At 42.4% G+C, this 22,584-nt stretch overlaps 1 protein-coding gene across 1 annotated transcript; it reads right to left on the bottom strand.

Moving 5' to 3' along the window:
• Positions 1-1,291: 1,291 nt before the first annotated feature.
• bloc1s5 (biogenesis of lysosomal organelles complex-1, subunit 5, muted) lies at positions 1,292-4,815 on the bottom strand. The gene is made up of 5 exons (XM_076721500.1): positions 4,527-4,815; positions 4,145-4,227; positions 3,406-3,535; positions 3,106-3,164; positions 1,292-2,765 (listed from the first exon to the last, which is right to left on the bottom strand). Exons 1-5 carry the CDS (start codon positions 4,543-4,545, stop codon positions 2,592-2,594), a joined length of 465 nt encoding a protein of 154 aa, XP_076577615.1. The 5' UTR covers positions 4,546-4,815; the 3' UTR covers positions 1,292-2,591.
• Between the last annotated feature and the right edge of the window lie 17,769 nt (positions 4,816-22,584).

Genomic DNA, 22,584 nt, shown 5'->3' with positions numbered 1-22,584 from the left:
GTTTCCTGTTTGATGGATATGTCTATCCAGATTGACCACATTCTATTCTGAAATGTGTGATAGCATTAGCCCCTAATGTTAGTTTGACGTTTCCAGTTTTAATCCACTAAACAAGACAAACTTGTTGATCAATACCAGTCACTCAACAACTACTTGTCCAGATGCTGAGATCTCTGGCTTTTCTTACTTTTCAGCCTGTACTCTCACTTAGAACCAAAAATTCCCATGAATGTCGAAACTTGTTGTTGTTGCAATCCTGCGGACGCAAACAGACGTTGATCTAAAACCCAGACAGCTTAATGTCAATTTAGTTTGGCAAAGAACATGTTACTATTGACAGCAACAGTCTTGCAATGAAATTGCGGATGGCGGGAGGTTACTCTGACCTGGGGGCTTTCCCACACTGCCTCAGCCTGGTCATTAGGTAGGTATTTCATGGTTTTGTGGAACTGGACCAGCAAAGAGCAGGCCAGGCAACAAACAATGTTATGTCCCTTGACATGCACGTGCACCTCTGTAGTCCAGTGTTAAATCCTGGAAGACCACTTTTTTTGTGTTCACTTTACTCTGTGGGAATCCTTACTTCCTGTAAAACCTGGGCTAACTTACAAATCAGTTTACAAAATTTTCCAAAATTTTGCTGACTTGAATTTTTCTCTAAATCTGACATAACATGGCAATGTCAAACTTCATTATAACAGATATAAACCCCGACTTATCTGGCCCGGCTTGTATTAACTGGAAGCTCATGTGCCTCAGCTCATGAATAGCTAACACTCATGTGACTTTAACGGTGACCTTTCGTGTACTCTGACTGTTTTTCTTTCTTTCCAATGAAAACCCCCAAAAAATAAACAAGAGCAGATGAAAAGGTGCCTTGCTGGCAGAGGTGGGCCACGTTTCCGTATTGTCGCTCCTCGTTAGCCGACGATGGGCCGTCTCCACGCTGGACAGCTGCAGTCACTGTGGGAAGGCGTGCACACAAACACACACGTACACATGCAGATGTACATGTGCCCTCTCTGATCTCTGATGACATGCCAACCACTGCGTCCTGCTCTGACGCCAGCCGTCGCTGACTCTCTCACGCACACATGTACAATATGCGCAGACACAGAGCAGCCAGAGATCGGTATTGCATGAGGAGCAGAGGGGGCAGGTCATCGCTAGCCAAAATGGAAAAAAGCTGCAGCTTCTGTGAAAGGCGATACAGAGCTGAGTTCACTTCAGCTGTGTTGTCACATAGCGGAGGAACTCCACGGCTGGCTTGTTTTGTTTTATTCTTATTTTTCATACAGAAAATTTATTTTACTTCAGCTGATGGATGAGGTGAAGCCTGACAGCCGAGGTGTCTGGGCAATTTAAAGGGGTGTGTGGTACGGGTGTTAAGGAGTACTGGGGGTATCTTACATATTTGTTTTAATACGTTGTCTGAGATGAACTCTGTTCTTAGTCATGCTGGGAATGTGCCCAGTGTGCCCAGTGTGCCCACCCATCCATTACCCTGTCAAACAACACACCATTGTCTGGGGCAAAAGCAAAACACTGCATTACAAGTGCTGGAGTCCAACATCCCCCCCAAGAACCGCACACGTGATTTCACTTCTTTTCTGTTTCATGTTACAACTTTTATACATTATTTGCTCAATTTACACTAAAACACATGCCTCTGTGGGCAGTTGATCTAATAAGCAGAAATTGTTAAATAGAAACCAACACTCTTTTTTGTCGCACATATTTTTTGCTTGTCATTCTCAAAGCACAAAGCATGACAACCACCAAAGAGGGATCCAGAAGCAAATTCAGACCAGAGGAACACGATCTGATTCATGTTTCTTCTGTTTAAACAGCAATGAAAATATTGGATTTGAGACTCATTAAATTCAGATTTGAGGTGGCACAGCAAACACAAAACAGCTGCTGCTGATCATTCAAATTGGTTTCAGCAAAGGCCTTTTCATAATGAAAGTTACTTCACAGACAGTTGGTTTACTTGAAGTTAATGTCAGAGGTCAAACGTTCCAAACACTGGCGAGCTGGTGAGGGACGATTTGTTCTGCAAGCTGTTCTGTTTAAGCTCGTTTCTACAACACTTGATCTGTGCTTTAAACACACCTGCTCAGAAGAGCTTTTCTAACACTGAATGATCTCGCTTTGGTGCCAAACACCGGGTTCCTTTAAACTTGAAGCTGATGCAAATTTATCACCAGCACCCTTCAGGCAGGCATCCATTTACAATCCTGAAATGTTGAAAACTTCACAGCCAAGGAGCAATCAAATGATTGCTTGTTTAAAAACGACATGTTCCAGACCTTTTAGGTGCTGTGAAAATTCCATGTGCTTAAGACAGAAACCTGTGAGTTTGATGGCCTGTGAAAATGTCACATTGTTAATCACACTTTCGCATTCACGATTTGGAAAATGTTAAGTCTTGTGCAGGAGCGAAACCTTTTTATGCAAACTACCAAGTGCATCAACCAAAGCCAGCAGATTAATTTTGCATGTGCAGACTTTCATGTCCATAATAAACACAAGTGTTCATGTAATAAGAGTGTGTTTTTTCCCCTCACACCCACACAAGCATAAACTAATTAGAGGGGTGCATCCTTGATCAAGTCCTTCTTCATTTCAGCATACCGTGTGTGGAGTTCTTCTACAGCCTTGGCCTGCTCCTCATCCACCTCCTCCTTTAATCTCTGCTGCTCCTTCAGAAACTCTGCCCACTCATCTTTCAAACACTCCATGTTCGCCTGCAGCTGGGTGCTCTGGAAGGACACAAGAAGATGAGCAACAACGGTGACAGAAAGCTTCCGCAAATGGCTCACACTAATCTTGATCTGTATCTGTAGAAAAGACAGATTGTTCATTTTGACTGCACAACTTGACAGGAAGAAAACATTAAGTTCTCATATTCGATTGCATTCGTACACTACATCGAGGTGCTGATGATGTAAGATGGGCTCATTGTGATGTATGTGCTCTGGCATTCAGCCTAATCGTGCTGTGTATACACACAAGACACAATATAATAAATGTCTGTACAATTTGCAATCCAGTCAGGGCTATGATATCGTGTCCACCTGCACTGTGAAGGCTTGTTTTTACCTGCTGTGCTTCTAGCTCCCTCTGCTGGACTCTCTCTGCCATGTGTTTAGCAGCTTCCACTGTGAAGAGATATTCTTCATTTTTATTCTCAGAACTTACATTCACATTGTTTTGACAGTGATGCTGGCTCGTGTGACATTTGCAAATTCACCAATACGAAATACAACATTGCATTTTTTTTTCTGAAGACATGGCAACAAATCCAAGTGTGTGGTCAGATGTCAGGATGAGCAAGAAATGACACAGTCAGCACAAATTACAACAAAAGTCTCAGGCATGAATCTGTGAGAGAGGACTTACAGCGTTTAGCGACGTCCGTCAGCTGCTGGTTTATGCCTTCTAAATTTGTGTCCAGCATTTGCTCATTTGTTTCCAGCACCATTTTATTGAGGTTTTCCAGCAGTCTGCTCTCCCTGTGTCCACGTTTCTCCTAAACAACAGCAGAGGAGAGCTTACTGCTGTTAGTGCTTAGCGAACAAGTCGATGTTCATTTAGAACGACACACAGATTCTTTTACCGAGTGAGAAAAACTAAATTCAGTACTTTGTCGAACTGCTTATAATGGAGATAAATACAATTATTAATATTGAAATCTGCAGTTTATTTATTGAGGTGCACGATTACAAAATACAGTTTTTTACTGTATCTGCAACCCAATATGTAGTATGCTGTGGTTTATGCTAATGTGGCACATTTGTGAACCTCTATTGTGTCCCCTGTCTTATGGCATTTCTACACTTACAGGATTTAATGTCCATGATTGATGTTGTTCTAATGCTGGCATGAAAGTGATAACACTTAATTCAGTGTGAATTTTCCTGACAGGTGGATTCTCAATGTCCGATGTGCAGCTTAGAGAATGGCAGCAGTGTTGATAAAAAAGGAATAAAAAAGAATTAACTCAATGGCAAACAGCTGTCATCAGTGGCACTGAACTCACAAGTTGTGTGTGTGTATGTGTGTGTAGCTGTTTGTACAGCCATAGTTATTGTCACAGGGCTTAGGCCACAGTGTTGAGTCATTATTCCATGTCAAGTACCTCAAACTCTCTCACTAAGTAGCGGATCTCTGCGTTGATGACTGGTCTGTGGTCTAGCAGTCTGGACTGGATATCACCCACATCTGCAGGACCAACAGAGCTCAAATGAAATCCAGTTTAAACAAGAACACAAAGGTAAGAATATCTTTACAACGTTCTTGTGGCAAGTTAGTACCATGTTTTAAAACAATATTTTATGTACAACTTCATAAACTGCACATGCATGTAATGTTGTGTTAGCCTGCATGCTATAAAAGATATAATTTTACCATTGTTAACCTAATGTACCACATCAGATCAGCTGCAATCTAGATCAACAGCGAGGCAAACATGCTAAAATGCGGAAAGAGACAGTAATTTTTCTGTGGTATGTATCACTTACCTTGAGCAATCTTGTCCATTTTACAAACTCTGCAGTTCAATCAAAGATTTGTCTTCTGTGAAGCAGCTAGCTTAACCAGCTACTGCTAATCACTTGCTAAATACTCCAAATGCTAAAAATTTAAGCTAATTGTTAAACCCAAAGAGCTACGTCGCAGAACTAAACCATCAGTCTTGAACGTAGCCTATACTTAAATAACATAGTAATACGCAGCAGCTATAATACAAAGAAAAGAAATGCAGTGGTCTTATGTCAACTACTGTCAGCTGAACAGAAGTCAGGTGACTCCAATGTAAACATTTACTACTACTTCCGGGTACGAGGCCATGGACTGAACCAAGTCGCGGGAGGAGGGGTGCCATATTTAGTTGAGTGAGGGGTCCACTCTCGGTTTGATGTTTTTTTTATCAATTCGCGTGAAATACATCACTCTATGGTCTTTGAGGTGGTCTACACTAACGTACTGTTTACTCTGGAGCTTTTAAACGTCTACAAGCGTATGTGTCTGCGTGTGTGAAAAAGAATAAGAGACGGAGGAGCAGACTGAAGATTTGCGAGACTCTGGACAGCAGATGTCAGTCTTGCTCTGCGCTGAACAAAGTAACATCGAAACCTGCTTTTTAAACTCGTTTCCATACACTCCCTCTCTGTTCACTATACACTGATAGTAACATAATGGGTATATACACATAATACACATATAGGAATAATATAGAATTCCGCAGTTTTGACACACTAATGGCCCACTTACCTTCTGGAAAACTGAACCAAATTCCTTTAAATTAACGCAACCTTTAACATGTGTAACTATAGACTCAGTGGTTTATGAGAAAGTGTGAAAACTACAGGTATTTGATAAGAATATCTGCATTATTACAAAATAAAAAGAATAAACACGAGCCAATCTGGCAACTGAAAGTGTCTGTAACAACAAGAACAACAACAACAACAACAACAACAACAACAATAATAATAATAATAATAATGGCGGGGGAATCATAAAGTTATATTTTCTCTTAGCTCATGACATTTGTTATGATTTCTAAATTATATCCTCCTGCCAAAAATTATTTTAGGCAACAATAACACATCATAGTGGCAGAAAATCCATCAAACTTATTAATCCCTTTCAGAATAATCAAGGAATTACTGCATGTAGTGATGCCACTGGAGATCTAAATAAATGAGCAAACAAGTTTTAATCTTTGTTTGAGTGTTTACCTCTCAGCATCTCAATTAGGAGAGCTAAATTCATATTTAGTATCTTAGAAATATGACATTTGTATTTATCAAGACGTCATGATAATGAAATTAGCTAGAATAAAATCTTAGGTGCAGTAAATTTATGTGAAGTTTCTTTGAAAAAGAAAAACAGCAGAATCACCACAAGATGGCACCAAGTCTCTCACACTAATTTTTCGAATCCAGGGTTGGCAAAGACCCTTGTGACCGAATTATCTTGGATTAGCAAATGCTTTTATTACACTTTATGAAATGCAAATACATTGGCATAAATGTATTAATAAACACAGCACTCGTGGCAAGAGCAAAGTACATGCAGATTTTCAGTCAGAGTGAGAAGAGGCATTGTTTGGGGCAAATTTTGCATATTAGTTGTCAAAAGTTTGTTTGGGAGCTCTAAATTCATTAAGACTGTCATGCTCAGTTAAGAGAAAATCATTAAGGCACCACTTAAGTCCGCCACTGTCCACAGTGCTTAGCTAAACACTTATTAGATGCACCATTAGTTTTGATTTGGGCCTATTAAAGAGATTAAGTGATTGATCAACAGCCCAGGGATAAAAACAAGCCCTTTGCTGCAGCCTCGTGTTTGTCTGGAGAAGCACGAGAGGATCTCTGACAACAGAACACGTCAGATCCAGCAAAGGCCTCCGTGACAGGAATGTGCGTCCTGTTGTTTTGTTTATTTATGACTCTGCAGGGTGAAATTAAAAGCATGAAGATCAACTCTGAGAATGGCAGAGGGGCTATTTAACTGCAGCATTCATTACCATATTTAAAGCATAGCAGCGTGACATAAAAATCTAACTCATGGTTAACAATGATCAAAAAATAAAAGAGGAGATATTAAAATCATGTAATCATTATTTTATACTTATTATGTATTATATATTTGGCAGAGCAATAAAAACTAGGTAATAACAGTTTAATAACTCAAACTTTTGCCATATTTGCAAAGGACTAAATCATTTAAAAAAGAATAAACCTTGTATGCCAATAATAGACTAAAAACAGATGTGTTCATTGGTATACTATAATACATAAACAGATCCATTATTAACACAATGATTTGCATTTGGAGTGAGTTAAACAATTCTCCAAATTGTTTTAAATCATCTATTATTTTAAAATTATTACATTTAAAAGCAGTTCAAATGAGATGTTTTCACACGTAACTCGAGGTTGGAAAATAGTGTGTTTCAAAGACTTTACATAGCTGAAATGTTGAAGAGGGAGAAAAAAAGAAGCTCGAACCTCCAACGCTTTAAAACTTCTGCAAAGTTTAGATTTCCACAGCACCAAAGAATTTGGAGGGCCGAGCCAACATCAACATAACGAGGAAATAATCTGTCCTTCTGCATCAATATCTGCGAGCGTCCTGATGTTCGGCTGCAGTTTGCATGCAAGGGCTCGTTGCATGCAAGCACATCATGTGTTTCTCTGTATTTCTGTCCCACAGGTCTATTAAGTGAATTCTGCTTTTTATTTGACACCCCTGCCTTGGACACAAAGTCTTTTCTGGGACACTCTCCAAAATTGTCACAGAAAAGGAAAGACTATGTTCAAAGTTCTAAGTTGGAAACTTATATGGTAAATATTGCCTAATTCAGTCAATATTTTTCAGCTGCTGTCTACATTAGATGCAATCAATTCAATTCTGTTCAGGCTTGAATTCAGTTCAGATATTTAAGGCTTAAAGTGGTTAAAAGCTCAGCACCAGTTTAACATATTAGTTTATTAAAGAGAATGACAATATTTACATTATTTAAAATGTCATGTAGTAGAATTTATAGTCTTATAAATGCTAGTATTGAGTTGAAGCTCAGAGATAGAATCCAAGTCTTTAACACAATCTTCAGTAAACACATTAATCACGTATTGTATGCTTAATAAATGTGTATATTCCCACAGAGTCTCTTTGGTTTGTGCCAATCCACTGAAGAATCTTCCCTGCATTGTTATTGTCAGCTCTGACCTCTATCACCAGTTGTGTGTGTTCTGTATGTGTCATAAGAAACAGTCTTTCTCCCTCATCGTTTCATGACGCGTCCACAGATGATCTGCGCGCAGAGCGCAGGACCAAAGCAGCGGTGTTTCACCCCCTGCGCGTATGTGCTCGCCAGTATCCAGATGATCTCCTGCAGCACTTCCACAAACGGTGCTTGAGCAGTGCAGTGGGAGGTCTGTGAGTGTGGTTTACCAAACATGCCCACTGGCCCTGCGAGCTCGCCCCGGTGACGCTCTTGCCTCCGTGCCTCTCCTCCTCGGCCCGACCACACCGCCCCTGTAACCGTGCTCGCATTACCCACTGGGTATAATTATTCTGCATTTTGCTGCTCTCCATTCTCTCTCTCTCTCTCTCTCATGTTTTTCTGTCTCTCTCTCTCGATCTCAGCGCGGCTGGGTCTTGACACTGAGGTCCAGGCGGAGGGCCGCGGGGCCGCTGCTCTGTGTTCACAGCGCGCTGAACGCCACTCGCTGCACCGCGGCTCTGAACAGGTGGGGGGTGCTGATGCAAGGGGGAAGGGGAGGAGGGGGGTGTTACTCACTGGATGCCAAAGCCTCTGGGCTGGAGGGGAGGTGGGGGTGGTAGGAGAGGACCTGCTGCCCAGCAACCCACCTACCCGCTCCTGCCCTCCTCTCTGTCTTCATGTCCAGTTTCTTATCTCACTTTGTGTCTCTCGGACAGTCCCTGCGGTCCGCTTTCTTGTTCCTCCGCCTGCTGGAGGCAAGATGCTCCAGAGCACAGGGGAGAAGAGGTGGTGATGGAGGAACCGGCCAACGTAGAGAATACAATAAAAGGTATGCTGTTAAAAAAGAAAAGAATGGAACAGTCGAGGCCGTTCAGTAGTGGCACTTTAGAAGTCACTGTGTAGCGTGACACTATCCCGCTGTCACTCTGTCCCAAGGCCTGATGGGAAGACACAGTGGCGGTACATGGCTCACAGCCTGAAGATCAACATATGTACTCATCATCCTGCGCTTTTCAGGGAAGGAAAGGATTTTTTTTTTCTCTCTTTCGCAGCAAAACAGAACGAAACCTTGTCAGGCTCAACTTACGATGACGGTGAACTGCCCCTTTTCTTTAGAGCTTGAGATCGGCACTGGACTGGAAGTGTGTGTGTGTGTGTGTGTGTGTGTGTGTGTGTGTGTGTGTGTGTGTGTGTGTGTGAGGGGAGACCAGTGTGTCGGCCACGATTAGCGTTCGCGGCGGGCCCCTGCTGCCATTTCGGGGCTCGTCCCGTAGATTAACGGGAACCGCACTGTCATTTCTCCCATGGGGGGCTGTCCCCCTGTCCTCTCCCGTCCCAACGAGGGGAGGGATCGCCTCTTTCTGCAAGAGGCAGTGTCCAAGTCGACTGAGGGCAACAGGCTGGCGGAGGCTCTAGACCTGTTGAGGCCGAGCGTCCTGCAAAGTGCCCGCAATCAAAGTGACAGATGTTGGGGTGGAGGGAGCGCCGGACGAGGAGATCTCTCTGTCTGCGGCGTCTCCTGGCTGTAGCATTCAAACACACACACACACACACACACACACACACACACACACACACGCACGCACGCACACACACATGCACTCACGCACACACTTCAATGACGCATGCATGCACACACACTGGCGCACAGGAGGAGTTGAGACTGTGAGGTGGAGGGGAAGCGTCGACTGAGCTCAACTTGATGCTTTTTGAAGTTTTTCTTCAGTTCGTGTGTGTGTGAGTGTGTGTGTTTTGGTGATATTCGACGTGGGACAGAGCAGAGGAGAAAGGCAAGGAGTAGGAAAAAGGGGCTCTGCCCTGGGGTCACGCACACATGCACATAAACTCACACACACACACACACACACACACACACACACACACACACACACACACACACACTTTCCGGGCTGCTGTGGCATGTTTGGAGCAGTGCCTCGTCAGATTAGGGCCATGCTGGCTGTGTTTGATGGCCAACCTGGACAGACAAGGCCTGCCAGGCACAAACTGCTCAGGCACATGATGTCAGGGCGGACACACACACACACACACACATACACACACACACATGCATGCATACACAAAAATTATCCCGCGCCAGACCAAAGAGACAGATGACACCCAGCATGAAGCTAAAGCCAAATCTGTAAGCATCCGCTGCGATCCAGCTGGCTAGCCCTAGGGTACCTGTCTCTGCGAAGTGGAATCAGCGTCACCCCCGTGAGCTGTCAAATTAGCTCACAGGGCTGGAAATGCTGAGGAGATTTGGCCCCTCGTTGTGGAAGAGCAAAAAGAGGGGGGGGAAGGGAGGGTGGTATTAAAAAAATGTTATTAATTCATCCTGCTGTTGGGAAAAGTGGTTCAACTCCCAACAACATAAAAAGCAGGAAAGGTGGACTTATTAGTGTGGACCTGTGGAGGGGGGAGGCTTTGTAATGAAGACACACACACACACACACACACACACACACACACACACACTGTTCCAACACCAAGAAACACACACATGCATACACATACATGCTGATACTAGCAGATACACATGCTCAAGCAGAAAAAAAACTGTTAGACACACATATATGTACACACCCTGCATGCTCAGTGCTCACACACACACACACACACACACACACACACGCACACACACACACACACACACACAGGGCCAGGGGCAAGTTTTCAATTACTGCCAGTGCTAAGCAGTCACCTGGGAGAGATGTACCATGTTTGAGTGGAAAGGCATTTCCACCAAGATTTTATTTTTTATTTTTTATTTTTTTACCCCCTCTTGTCCCAGTTGTAAGACAGCTGTGAATGTCAGGCGCATGATCAAAAATGACATTAAACAAAACATCAAATGTTTCCTCAGTGAACATTTACATAACAGGAAATTATCAAGGAAAGCCTGTCTGAAAAGTGAGATCTGAAACAACTGTTGAATGTACAAAAAGGGGCATGATCGAAAGCCCCGAGGATGAAGCTGTCCATTTAGTCCAAATTAGATCATGTAGTTAGCGTGAAAAACTGTAAACATTTAGTTTGTAAGTAGTGCAGCAACATGAAGGGAGACATCACGCACCAAATCAACTTAAAGACAGAAACCATTAAGAGTCATAAAAACAACTTCTCCAAGTGAGAGCTCTTGCTGTGGTCACACCGTCTTTGCTGGAATGGATTGTATGAATCAGTGGCATGAACTCTTTGCCAGGGGGAGCCTTGAGGAAGAAAAACTGCAACAAATATCCCTCTAATATCTCAAAATGACATAAAAATTGGTACAACTGTTGTGCAGTTGATGATGAAGAGACCATTAAGAATTTAAGACGACCTTATTAAATCTTAATATGCTGATGGAACAATCATTTTCACACAGCCATTGATTGCCAGCATTATTATGCGTGGTCTTGACAAAAGGTACTTTTATGTGACTTTTTGAAGAATTTATTTGCAATAAATCTCATAAGGAAAGATCTAACATGTAACTCTGGCATGGCAAAATGCTAAAAGACCCTCCAGTACCTAAAAAAAGGAGACTACCCTCCTGTATTTAAAACAAAAAACCCATAACCCTCCCTCCTGTATGACCCCCTTCAGTGCAATTCTGCAATCTTTTCAAAAAATAAAGTGAATTTTTTACTGAAACAGAGGTCAGCTGAACATGCGAAGTCTGAGTACAGCCAATCAACCTGCACTGAAGACAATTTTAACAATAACACAGTAAAAGAATAACGAATGAACATTTGCTTTGGTTCTAAACTGAGCTCTCCTCACAGAATCCTTTCTAGGAAACTTCCTGGAAAGTGAAGAAAGCAAGGCTTACCAAGACTACTCCAAAATTAACCACCAAAATTTGAAAGAGATTTTTAAGAAGCACCATGCACTGCTTGAGATTTGTTCATTTTTGTCACTTTGACTCTTTTTTTTTTTTTTTTTTTTTTTTTTTTTATCACTGCAGTGCGCTGTCTGCAAACTAAGCGGGACAAAGAACTGCTCACTCATTCTTTTAATAAATAAATAAAAGATGGCTGCCAAGTTTTTGCCAGGGTGAAGTCCTCCTGGGCCCGACGTGTCCCTGCCATGCTGGCATGCTAATAGCCGCAGCAGGTTTCAAGTGTGTGAGGTGACATGGACAATAGTGAGGAGGTAGGGACTGCCAACAACAACACTGCTCCCTGGTGTGTGTGACAACATGTTGAGCCCTTTGGTGAGCCTGTCCTGCCCTGAGACAGACCAGGGTGTGTATTTGTGCGTTAGGGTGTAAGATGGAACCTGACAGGAGTTTAGCGCTGATGACCACCACGGCGAGAGATGGCAGCACTTCTCCTTGAGGGAGATACTGTCACTTTACTGTGTACGAGCGTGGGCGTGCGATTGTTACACGCTTACACGCTGAGCTTCTTCAGGCTCGAAAAGTGTGTTGAAAATGACACACTTCAGTATCAGACATTGTGGGACTGTGGTTTTGAGAAAGTGTATCTCATTATGGCTTTTATGAAAGAATATGAGGGGTGTCTGTGATCCAGGTCATGGTTATCAAAGGAGGGTTGAATCAAAGGGAACTGTTTGCCTCTCATCTAAGATGCGAAATATTTTCAGGTTTCTACAACCAAGCTGAGTCGCCCCAGCTCTCCTTGGATATGCATGGTGCCCAGAGGATGAACCCTGACGACAGCGTCGCTGAGGCGCTTGTGTTGCTGCTTTCACACTCAGCTACGAAGTCCAGGAAGGCATTTTATTTATTTTCTATGTATTTAACCTTTATTTCCAATTTATTCAAGCCCCACTGAGGTTGGAAATCTTTTTGCTAGGGAGTCCTGGCTATGACAACGGTGGGAAACAGTTGCAGACAAAACACTACAAAAACAGAAAACAGATACTAATGCTGAAAAAAGCCTCAAATATGCATGGAACATACCCAATTAAAAAGAGATACACGAAATGAATGTGTCCTCTGTCTGAGCTTCTGCCTCCTATCAAAGCAGGAATGCCACCAGACTAGTGACAAAAGCACATTTATTCATGTGCTATGCACTTAAATCCAGTTTCCCCCTTAAACTCAACTACAATTCAGAATGAAATATTGTACTTCTCACTTCTGAAGACTTCTTTGATGAATTTCATTTGTAGTTACTTTGCAGATTCAGAATAATAACACAGAGTATAATCCAAAGATAATTAGATTTTCCAGAGGGCACAGTCACAGTCTGTGTTGAACATAATGAGTAATAGATGTGAACAAACTGGCATGAAAGCACAGTTAGAGTCAAACTTGAATGGTGGACAGTGTCCACATTGTATCCACTGCTGCATTGATATGACCTGGTTGTAGTTCTCATTGCATACTAACAACAACATGTTGAAACAGCCTCCCAAATGCCACACTAGACGCTCTGTCATCTTTGAACGTGCCGAAAGTTACCGATTGCAGCTTTAAGGCACCTTCATCATTCAACTCTTCTTCTCCTCTGCTCTCTGCTGATGTTTGTCCCTGGAGGTGCTCTCCTAATGTCTTTGACTAAACTTCAGCCAGTCTTGGCAGTGACGGTGCCCCATAGGAACACAGTTGAGAGAAGACCAATATGATTGTAATGGAGGGTTTGCGGGCAGGGTCTATCACACTGTGTCACCTATAAAAAGCACAAAAGCCAAGTGGCAGGGTGCATAACACTCCTGGCTACAGGGATTAAAAAAAATATATCAAATAAGCTACTCAACTGTTCTATAGATATGCTGTAGAGAGAGGGGACATTTTCATTTTTGTCTTCCTGTTGTGTCACACTCACCACTGAAGCGCTGAAGACTGTGGTGTCACATTAGCCGTAGAGGGGACTCTTTTTGAATAAGAGCCTTGTGGAAAGGTGACATTATCTCCTTTTTGTGCCACAGTGAAGAATGCAGTGGTGTTGAAAGCGTCTGGGGATCATTTAGTTTTATGAAATCCTCTCCTGATGAATGCAGTGCCTTTATTCGCAGTGACTACAACATTTCAGTCACACATGATCGATTTTGGCTGATTAAAATGCATCAGAAACTAATCTAATTTGCATTATTGACATTCTAACAGACAGACTATTGAGAGGGGGGGCACTTTCCCAATCAAATTTACTTTTCAAAGTAGACTTATTAGCCCTGAAACAACAATATTATTAAAGGCATGATATAATAAACCCGAACACAAAACACCTACTTGATAACAGTCCATATAATTAGCATTGCAATGGCAGAACACAGTGTGAAATGACAAATAACACTCCGCATTAACACCATGTCAACAATTGGTAACTTTTTCCTTCTATCAATGCATCTGTGTACATTATCCACGTGTGTGTGTGTGTGTGTGTGTGTGTGTGTGTGTGTGTGTGTGTGTGAGAGAGAGAGAGAGAGAGAGGCATCATCACATGCTCTTCCCCTGAGGTCAGTGGATGAATGAGAGCTGTAAAGAGGAGCATGACAGCTGTGAAAGTCACAAGGGGAGTCCGCCAGCGCCGTAAAGAAGGCAAAGTTTCCCTCCCTCTGGCTATGACCTGAGCATGTGGACATATACAGTGATTCCCTGTATATATATTTTAATAGTCATAGTGTAATGTAGTTTGTGCATGTTTTTAAGAAAAGACATTTTGAATATATGTACATATGTATTTGTGTGTGTCTCTGTGTCGGTTTGCATGTGCAAAGCTGATTCCGAAGCTAAATGCCACACACTGGAGTCTATTGTAGAGCCTATCGGCACTTCATCAGTGGCCCACATCCTCTATCCCCTCGCCCATCCCTCCGCCGCATCAACAGCATCTTTCATTGCCGACTCACCCTCAAACCCTCACCCCTGAGGCAGGCCGTGTGTGTAACCGTGTGTTTGTATCCTTAGGATTTCACTTCAAAAACTGGTGGTTTTGGATGGGTCAGAGTTTGTGAAATACCAGGCATCGTAGAGTTGGATAGATAGCTCACTGTGTGTGTGTGTGTGTGTCCGTGTGTGTGTCTGTGTGCAATCCTCAGCAGCAGAACATTAGAGGATCAGGAGATACAGAGATGACTTTGTGTTTTTCTGTCCAAATGTCGATTTCACACTGCCTTCATTTGTGGCTGCTTTTAAAAGAGGCCAGTGATCAGCTGTTTGTCATGTGCTGTTAAATTTAGCCTGAATAAGGAGTGTTTTCTGGTCATCCCTCAAGATCAAATGCTTTTAACTCAGTGCTAAAACACTGTGTGCACAAACACACAAATCAGCCACTGTCCCTCCCAGTCATTATGTCCAAAAAGGAGCTTAACTGTTTTTTGGGGCGTCCTCCTGAACTTAATCAGTTATATTCATCTAATCCAAATATCATACTGTTCACTGGCTGTCTTCTTGGAGATGCAACTGGCACTTGGGTGCCAGTTGAGGGTGTGAATCAAGGCCGCTGGCCCTGCAATGGCCCACTGGCTATTGTACTGTATGGACAGGCTGTAATTCATTTCATGGGGTAGTGAAAATAAAAGCGGCCCTCAACGGCCCACGCCCTGCAAATTGGAGAATTAGCCTGCTTTTAACCTTTAGCAATCTGTTTGTCTTCTGCTTATCCATGCCTGTCACTGTTAAACACACACGCACACATGCAGGACTGTGTACTAAAAACACTTGACCTACCCTGGAACTGAAGCTTTTTAACTTGCAGTACAACATTTGACCTGATTTTTTTTTTTTTTTTCAAATGAAAAAAACATGAATCAGTTTCTACTGATATCTGCTGCTGTGCTTGCTGGAGTTCTGAATGAGGGATGGAGTTTGCATCTCTGTGGGGACAATCTCCAGGTTTTTGCTTTAGATTATGATATTTCAACCTTGTCAGGAAACACAGAGACTCTGTTCTCTACTAACTCATCAGCTGCTGTATAGTCCTCAATTCAGAGTGAGTCAGGAGCTACTTATTAACAAGTCCTACTTATTTCTACTTAATGGTATTATGTAGTTTGAAGCTGCATTAAATGATCTGTTTTACCACTTTGGAAAGACTGCAAAATAAACTTGCACCAACTTGATATCCAACAGTCTTCACAAGTCACTAGACTGCTTTTGCTCCCATTTTAACAGTATATTTTATTTAACAATAAATAATGATCCCACACATACAATCTGATATCTATTTGTAAACCAATTTTTTTCATTGCAATTGTTTATTTAAAATTATGGGACCCTTCTAGATCTATAGCAGTGATTTTCTCTCATTCTGTATTTTGAATGTTTATCATAAATGAATACTTAATGTATCCACAAAGTCACAGATATAAAGACATTATTAAATAAGTTTACTAATGAGAATACAGGAGACCAGTTGGTTCAGTGCTGCCTCTTCATCATCCTCCTCCTACATGTCTCCCCCGTCTCTCCCTTTCTCTCTCCGACTCATAATGATCCGGCCCAGTTTTTCTGTGCGGCGTCATGTGTACGTTTCTATGTACTGCCTGTTTGTGTGTGTGAGACTAAATGAGAACAAGGAAGCAGCCATTTGAGCAGACTGTTGGTCAGGACCATGGTTGGCATGCCTGTGTGTGTGTGTGTGTGTGTGTGTGTGTGTGTGGGTAGGGGGGACCGTCTGTGCCAGATTGTGGCTTCATGCCCTCAGTCCAGTAGATAACCAGTCAGCAGTGAAGCCACCCTCCTAACACACACACACACACACACACACACACACACACACACAGTAAATTTCTGTTTCTGGTTCATAATCATGTCCCTTTAAGATTAATCAATTAAAGTACAGTTGACTGGCTGTCCCATCAGTCACTCTGGCTCAAACTGGGTGATGTACTGCACTGTACTGTATGGGCATCATTCATATTATATCATATTCATGCCATTATATAAACTCTATCAGACTTTGCTGCTGTGTAACATTTCTGCTCTCTCTTTCCTCATCTGTTACTGAGTGTAGTCAGTAGCTCCCTCGGTAATGTTTCCTTTGTTAGTACACAATACAGTAGGAACGCACTACTACTAAATAAGTCCTGCAGCTCTCTCGCACTTGACACTGCTCTTCCTTTAGCTCCTCAGCAATGAACGCCAGCCAAGTCGATCAAATGAACAACTGAAAGACATTCATACAGAGACTCTTTCTAGTCAGATGCTAAAATTTATCTTCAATATTTTAAATGGAAGGCAGTAAAACGATGTGTTGATTATCTTTAATGCTTTTAGTGTTTTAGAGAGACAGAGAAAAGGGACAAAATATCAGAGCTGGACTCTAAACTGTATCACCTTCCAAAAGCAACAATCAAGACAGTCGTGCTAATTCAATGCAGCAGTGGGTCAGGTGTGCAGGAGTGAGAAGGTAAGCAGGGTTTGAACATCTTTCTCAAACTTGCTTCTCTTTTGGTTCTTTACACAACCATTTCCATCACTTCTTATTTGTACAAATGAGTGCACCAACATGTATACCTTTCAGGAAAGACTGTCTGAAAGTGTGCTCCAGTATATTTATCTGCAATCTCACTATTGTGCCTCAGCTTCATCACAGTGTGGATGTTTGGAACAGCTAAAAACACTTTTACCCTCCTGCATAGGAAAGTCATCAGCAGGAGAAAAGGTTTCTGTTTGCTTTTGACACTATTTCTTCATCTTCACACAAAGACACATTTTCGGCTGAAGTGAAAAATGGGTGACTCGTGTTTAAAAAAAAAAAAAAACAAACCGAGGAGATACGGGGTCGGGGTGTTGTAACATAGTTGGCAGTTTCAAGAAAAGATGGTGCAAAGTTTGAAAGAAATTAGACAAATAGTGGTGAGTAATCTGTAAAATGGAAACAGAGGAGCTCACAGCAGTTAAGAGAAATACTTTTTATCTGTGTGGCTGATTAATCCCTGCCCAGGGGAAACCGGGGATTCTTGAGGGAGAGTTTACATTTAAATTACTGGAACTTAAGCGCTTTGTCTTAAATTGTCTGCAGATGGACTCTCGTCTCGCTTTTGAATAAAATCCTTTGTTTTTATGGTGAAAGTATTGTGCCAGGTCATTTTGCACGGCATTCCTCTGTGTCAGCCATAACCACCAGGCACCACATCCACGTCCTCATTAAAAATAACTAGCTGGTTTTCACACAAGAATAATAAAGGGAGTGGGGTCATTAAGTTAACAACTCATATTCAAAGTTAATGATATGAAACCTTGTTTATGTTCTATTACATTGTCATCAGCCCCTTGTTTTTTTTAATCATTAGGGAAATGAGATGCGTTAAAAAGAGAAAGTACTCTGCATTTAACTCCAGGTTTAAATAAATTAGTCATCTCAAATTAAAACCAAACTGTTATAATAAAAAAAGATGGGATGTTAAAAAAAAAAAAAAAAATCTCCATCCTGGTGACGTATGCAGATGAGAAATATGCAAATTAGGAGACTGTTGCTTTTTTTTTCCCATGGAGGTCAAATTACAGTAAATGGCTGAGGGCAGCGCTCTCTGCTCTCTGCCCACCCAGGAGTCTGTCTATTAGCTCCTCACCCTCCCTCACCCCTCACCCCCTCCAAATATCCTCTATGCTTATTTCAAATGCCATCCTCCCCTCTGCTGCACTCTCCATTTTTTTCAAAGTACACCCTCCTGTCACAGGGTTTCAGCTGCAATTACTTTTAGTATCACTTCTCAGTGAGAAGTCAACTTCCCTGGAGGCTTCCTATCAGAACCTATTACAGCAGGGGGGCAGGCTGAAGTTAAGTGGCATGACCTGTGGGGTGGATGGAGCAGGAGGGGGGATAAATGTATGGCTAATTTGTGGAACATTTGAATAAAGGGATGAGGATTGTGACAGGGCCACACAATGTGATGGCATGGCAAATGAGAAGTCCTTGAATCAACCGAGGCCAAGCGTGCTATAGCCAGGAATCATTTTAATAGGAGAGTTAAAAATTGTTCAATTTTGTGGAAGTGTGTGAGTCGGAAAGGAAGAATATTTTTCACATTTTTTAACTGCTGCTACGGGCCCGTTTTCTGAACTCATTCAGCTGAGTGGGTCGACCCTCTCCTTCGCTTTTTTTTTTTTGCCTCCCTCACCCTTAATTCACCTCTTACCCTCAGGCCAAAAGCATAACCCTGTGAACGGGTGCGTGGTCACACACACACGCACACACTCACACACACAGAAAAATGCGAAGAAGCTGCAGCTGAGGTAGATCAGCAGACGGGGTGAGGAGCGATCGAGGCGGCTAATTCAACAACAGTTATCTGTGTGTGTGTGTGTGTGTGTGTGTGTGTGTGTGTGTGAGAGAGAGAGAGAGAGAGACAAGGAGAGACTTAAGGTGCAATCTTGTGCAATCTCCTTGCCCCGGGTCACACATATGTACTTTAGCACCAACGTGCCGAATCAGCCACCCATCTCTCTGATTGATGAGCTGAGTGGTTGCATCTCGTAAAACTCTGATCTCGCTGCACACCTGGGATCCTTATGCAATCCAAGGTGAGGCTGTGTCTTGCAGGAGATAGAGAGAATAAAAACAACTCGGCAAGCTCTGCTGGCAGAAATGCATACATATGGTAAACTGGTATTTGTAGATTCACAGTAGTGATATAAAGCCCTCTGAGCCATCGTCTGAGGTAAGCAATCAAGCAGATGTCTGATTCAGTTGTTAAGATAATGATGTACTCTTTCACAGATGGTGACGAAAGAGAAGATCAGAGTATAGATACGTCAGTACTTGCTAACCCCCTAATTGAAATGTTAAAGGGTAATTCTATCTTATTACAGCTTTAGTCATATTTTCTTAGCGTTGGCCATCAAATCTGTCAGTTATGATAACAATTAATGCAGCAAGTTAATTGCTGAGAGCTGTGAACATGCAAACATTGCTGATAGAAGTCAGGCAAGAAAAGATATAGATATACATAGCATTGATATAGCCCATTTCTTGTCAACCAACCACTTGAAGTGCTTTACAACCAATGCCATATTTGAGGCACAGCCATCGGGAGCAATTTGGGGTTTGACGTGCAGAATTAAAGGGGAGGATCGAACCACCAACCTATTGGACGCTCTGCTCTACCTCCTGAGCCACAGCCGCCCAGTCAGAGTGGACAGGTTTTAAACAAGCCAACAGTTCAGCCAAACTTTATCTCGCAGTAAAATGGACAGTGAACGCATCAGATTTCATCCACTGACATCACCACTGCAACTATATGCATTTATTGTGTGTCCCTGTGATAGAGATCTGTGATCATGGTGAGCACGGGGTTTGCAGAGGAAATGGCTTTGCTAGCTGTGTGTTTAACATGCTGCATGCCATGTTGACCCTCAGCACTTAAGTCCCCACATGGTACCTTCATAGCTGCAGTAGCCCCTACGTGTAGTTCATTTTTGAGTATGTGTGTGTCATCTACTAATATTTTGACAACATCTGACAGATTTCGAATTACCCAGTTTGATAGTAGCCTACTACATATGTTAAACTTCTGCAAATTGCATTAAAAAAAAAAAAGATAAATCGCAACTGAGAAGAGTGCATATTTGTTCATAAGTTACACTCATATATTCACTTTTCTTAGATATAAAGCTATCAAGATATAGAAGATGTTCCAGACTGGAGATGACAAGTAGTTCCTTCTCTCCCTCATGTCTGCAGGAATAACTTTACAACGAGAACATGTTGTGAACAACACATGCAGCCCCCTCCCCCTTGTGTCCGTCATAGCCGCATCCTTGCTCATGCACTCATGTAATTGCAATAGACAATCAGATGCCATCTTTATAGGCGCATGGTACAAATGTCACAATGTGTAAGACCAGGATGAAGCGCAGTCCTGTCAAAAGAGCTTATCACATGCTAACGCTCCCCTCACCAACACACGGTGTTGATTGTTCCTCTGAATCAGTCAGCGAGAGACGGGGAGTCCTGCTCTTAGCAGATGTCGCGGCCGATGCTTCTCCCTCTCCCTGATGTTGTTAATAAGAATAAATGAAGGGTGGCGGCGGCTGCATGGCTGTTTGTTGTTGCGTAGGTGGAGTGGGGGCTGTCTATCTCGTATGGCTCGTAAACGCAAGGTGACAAAGGTGTTGGGAGATGAGGAGGAGGTGGCATGAGCAAAACCTGAACACTTTCCCTCATCATCAAGTGAATGCAGTGACACCTGCTAGAGATAAATCCTGCACCTATGGTGGAAATCTGGTCTTGTCATCCTGGTGATCTCAATGCATCTGTGAGTCCATTTCATCAAAATCCAGAAGGTTATCTCTTAAACTCTTAATCATCTTGTCAGCATACGTGTCTAGAACCACTGTTTTGAAGAGAAAGCCAAAGATTTCACTGCATTCCTCTCACATTTCATGACCGTCACCCTCCCCAGAGCGCTCCATCTATTTGATAAATTGGCCACCTAAAGACACATCATTTTGTTTATTCCTGCAGTCCACCTCTAGATATTTTGATTTCTTGTCTTTTGCTTTTATTTCTTTTTGCTCTAATCCTGACTCTGTAACACTCAGATGACTTGCTGATGTGGGCCAGGAAATAAATCCACCTAGAGTGACCTCGTAGGTAGTGATGTAATACACTGCTCATGGCTTTATGCATATTATTATTTATTCAGTATTATCAGGAGTCTTATTTAGAGCACTAATTAGAGCATTTAGAGCACTAATATTCTGCAGGTACAGTATCATCAGCTTCACTGAACTCTCTATTGTAGTCAATAATAAACACTGTGTGGACACATAAAATATATCAAGTTTAAAAATCCTGGAAAAAGATTTTTTTTGTTGGTAAAACCATCAAAGTCGCTATTCTTTTCATGGTTTATTCCACCTCTGCCCTTTTATCCTCTGCTGTAGCGACAGAGAGAGAGAGAGAGAGAGAGAGGGGCACCACTGCCCGCCACAGCTCCATGGTGAGAGATGAAGTCATCAGTAAATACTGATGATAACACTACCTTATTAGACCTTTGACCTCTCCCTCATTGAGCGGTGGGGAGAGGTCAAAGGTCAATAAGGCTGCCAAGGGCCGGGGGGCACAGCTGGTAAAGTGGGTGGGTCTTGAGGTGGGAGGGCCACCCCTGCGGAGCGCTACTCCCCTCGCCTTCAGAAGTCGGTGGGAAGGTCGCCTCTAATTGGTGCCTCTGTCCTGGTTACCTGCTGTGGCCTCTCAACTGCGTCTGCAACTTTGACTGCGCTCAGGTTTGATCAGGGAGGAAGCCGACTGTGAGGCCGAACCACACCAGCGTTTTGAGACCGCGCCAACAGTCAGCACAAAGGCACACAAGGAAAGTTTCAAAATGACTGATTAATTAGTATGTTTTACGGTTGGAGTCATTCTAAAACACGTTTTTGGTTTAAGTCCTCTAAAAATACACACAGAGTGCTGGTGAGTCATGAATCATTGCTGGAAAATAAAGTCAATAATTAGCAGTGGCAAAGTATTCCTGATTTAATGAAAATAATGTCAAATTCAGCATTCAGAAGAAATGCCAACAAAGAGAATGAAGTGATGCAAAAAGTTATTTAAAGCACGTGAATTTTATTGTGTTAAGTTGTACTTAAAATGATGATTTGTTGAGTGACAAATGACTTTGCACGGCTCATCTAACACACTAATGCTCCATGGTTTGTGGCATTCTTGCTTTACCTGCTGTAATTTTTAACATTTTCACTGGCACATTAAGAAGTGCATCTTTCCTGTTTAGTTAAGTGTTTTACAAAACAAGAAGGTGTTATATGGCATCCATAAAAATAACAGTATTTTTAACCTTGCTTGGTCTGTAACCATGGCATCATTGCAAACAGTCAATTCAGAACAATTTGTCCAGCGGCTTCTGTGGGCAAAGCGTCATAATTTACACTTCAGAAATGAGCACAAATGTCTGACACTGCACATTTGAAACAGCAGTCC

Source organism: Chaetodon auriga, chromosome 21 (assembly GCF_051107435.1).
Source record: "Chaetodon auriga isolate fChaAug3 chromosome 21, fChaAug3.hap1, whole genome shotgun sequence".
NCBI classification, from domain to species: Eukaryota; Metazoa; Chordata; class Actinopteri; order Chaetodontiformes; family Chaetodontidae; genus Chaetodon; species Chaetodon auriga.
The sequence above is the reverse complement of the archived record's forward strand: the minus strand, read 5'-3'. Positions and strand labels throughout refer to the sequence as shown.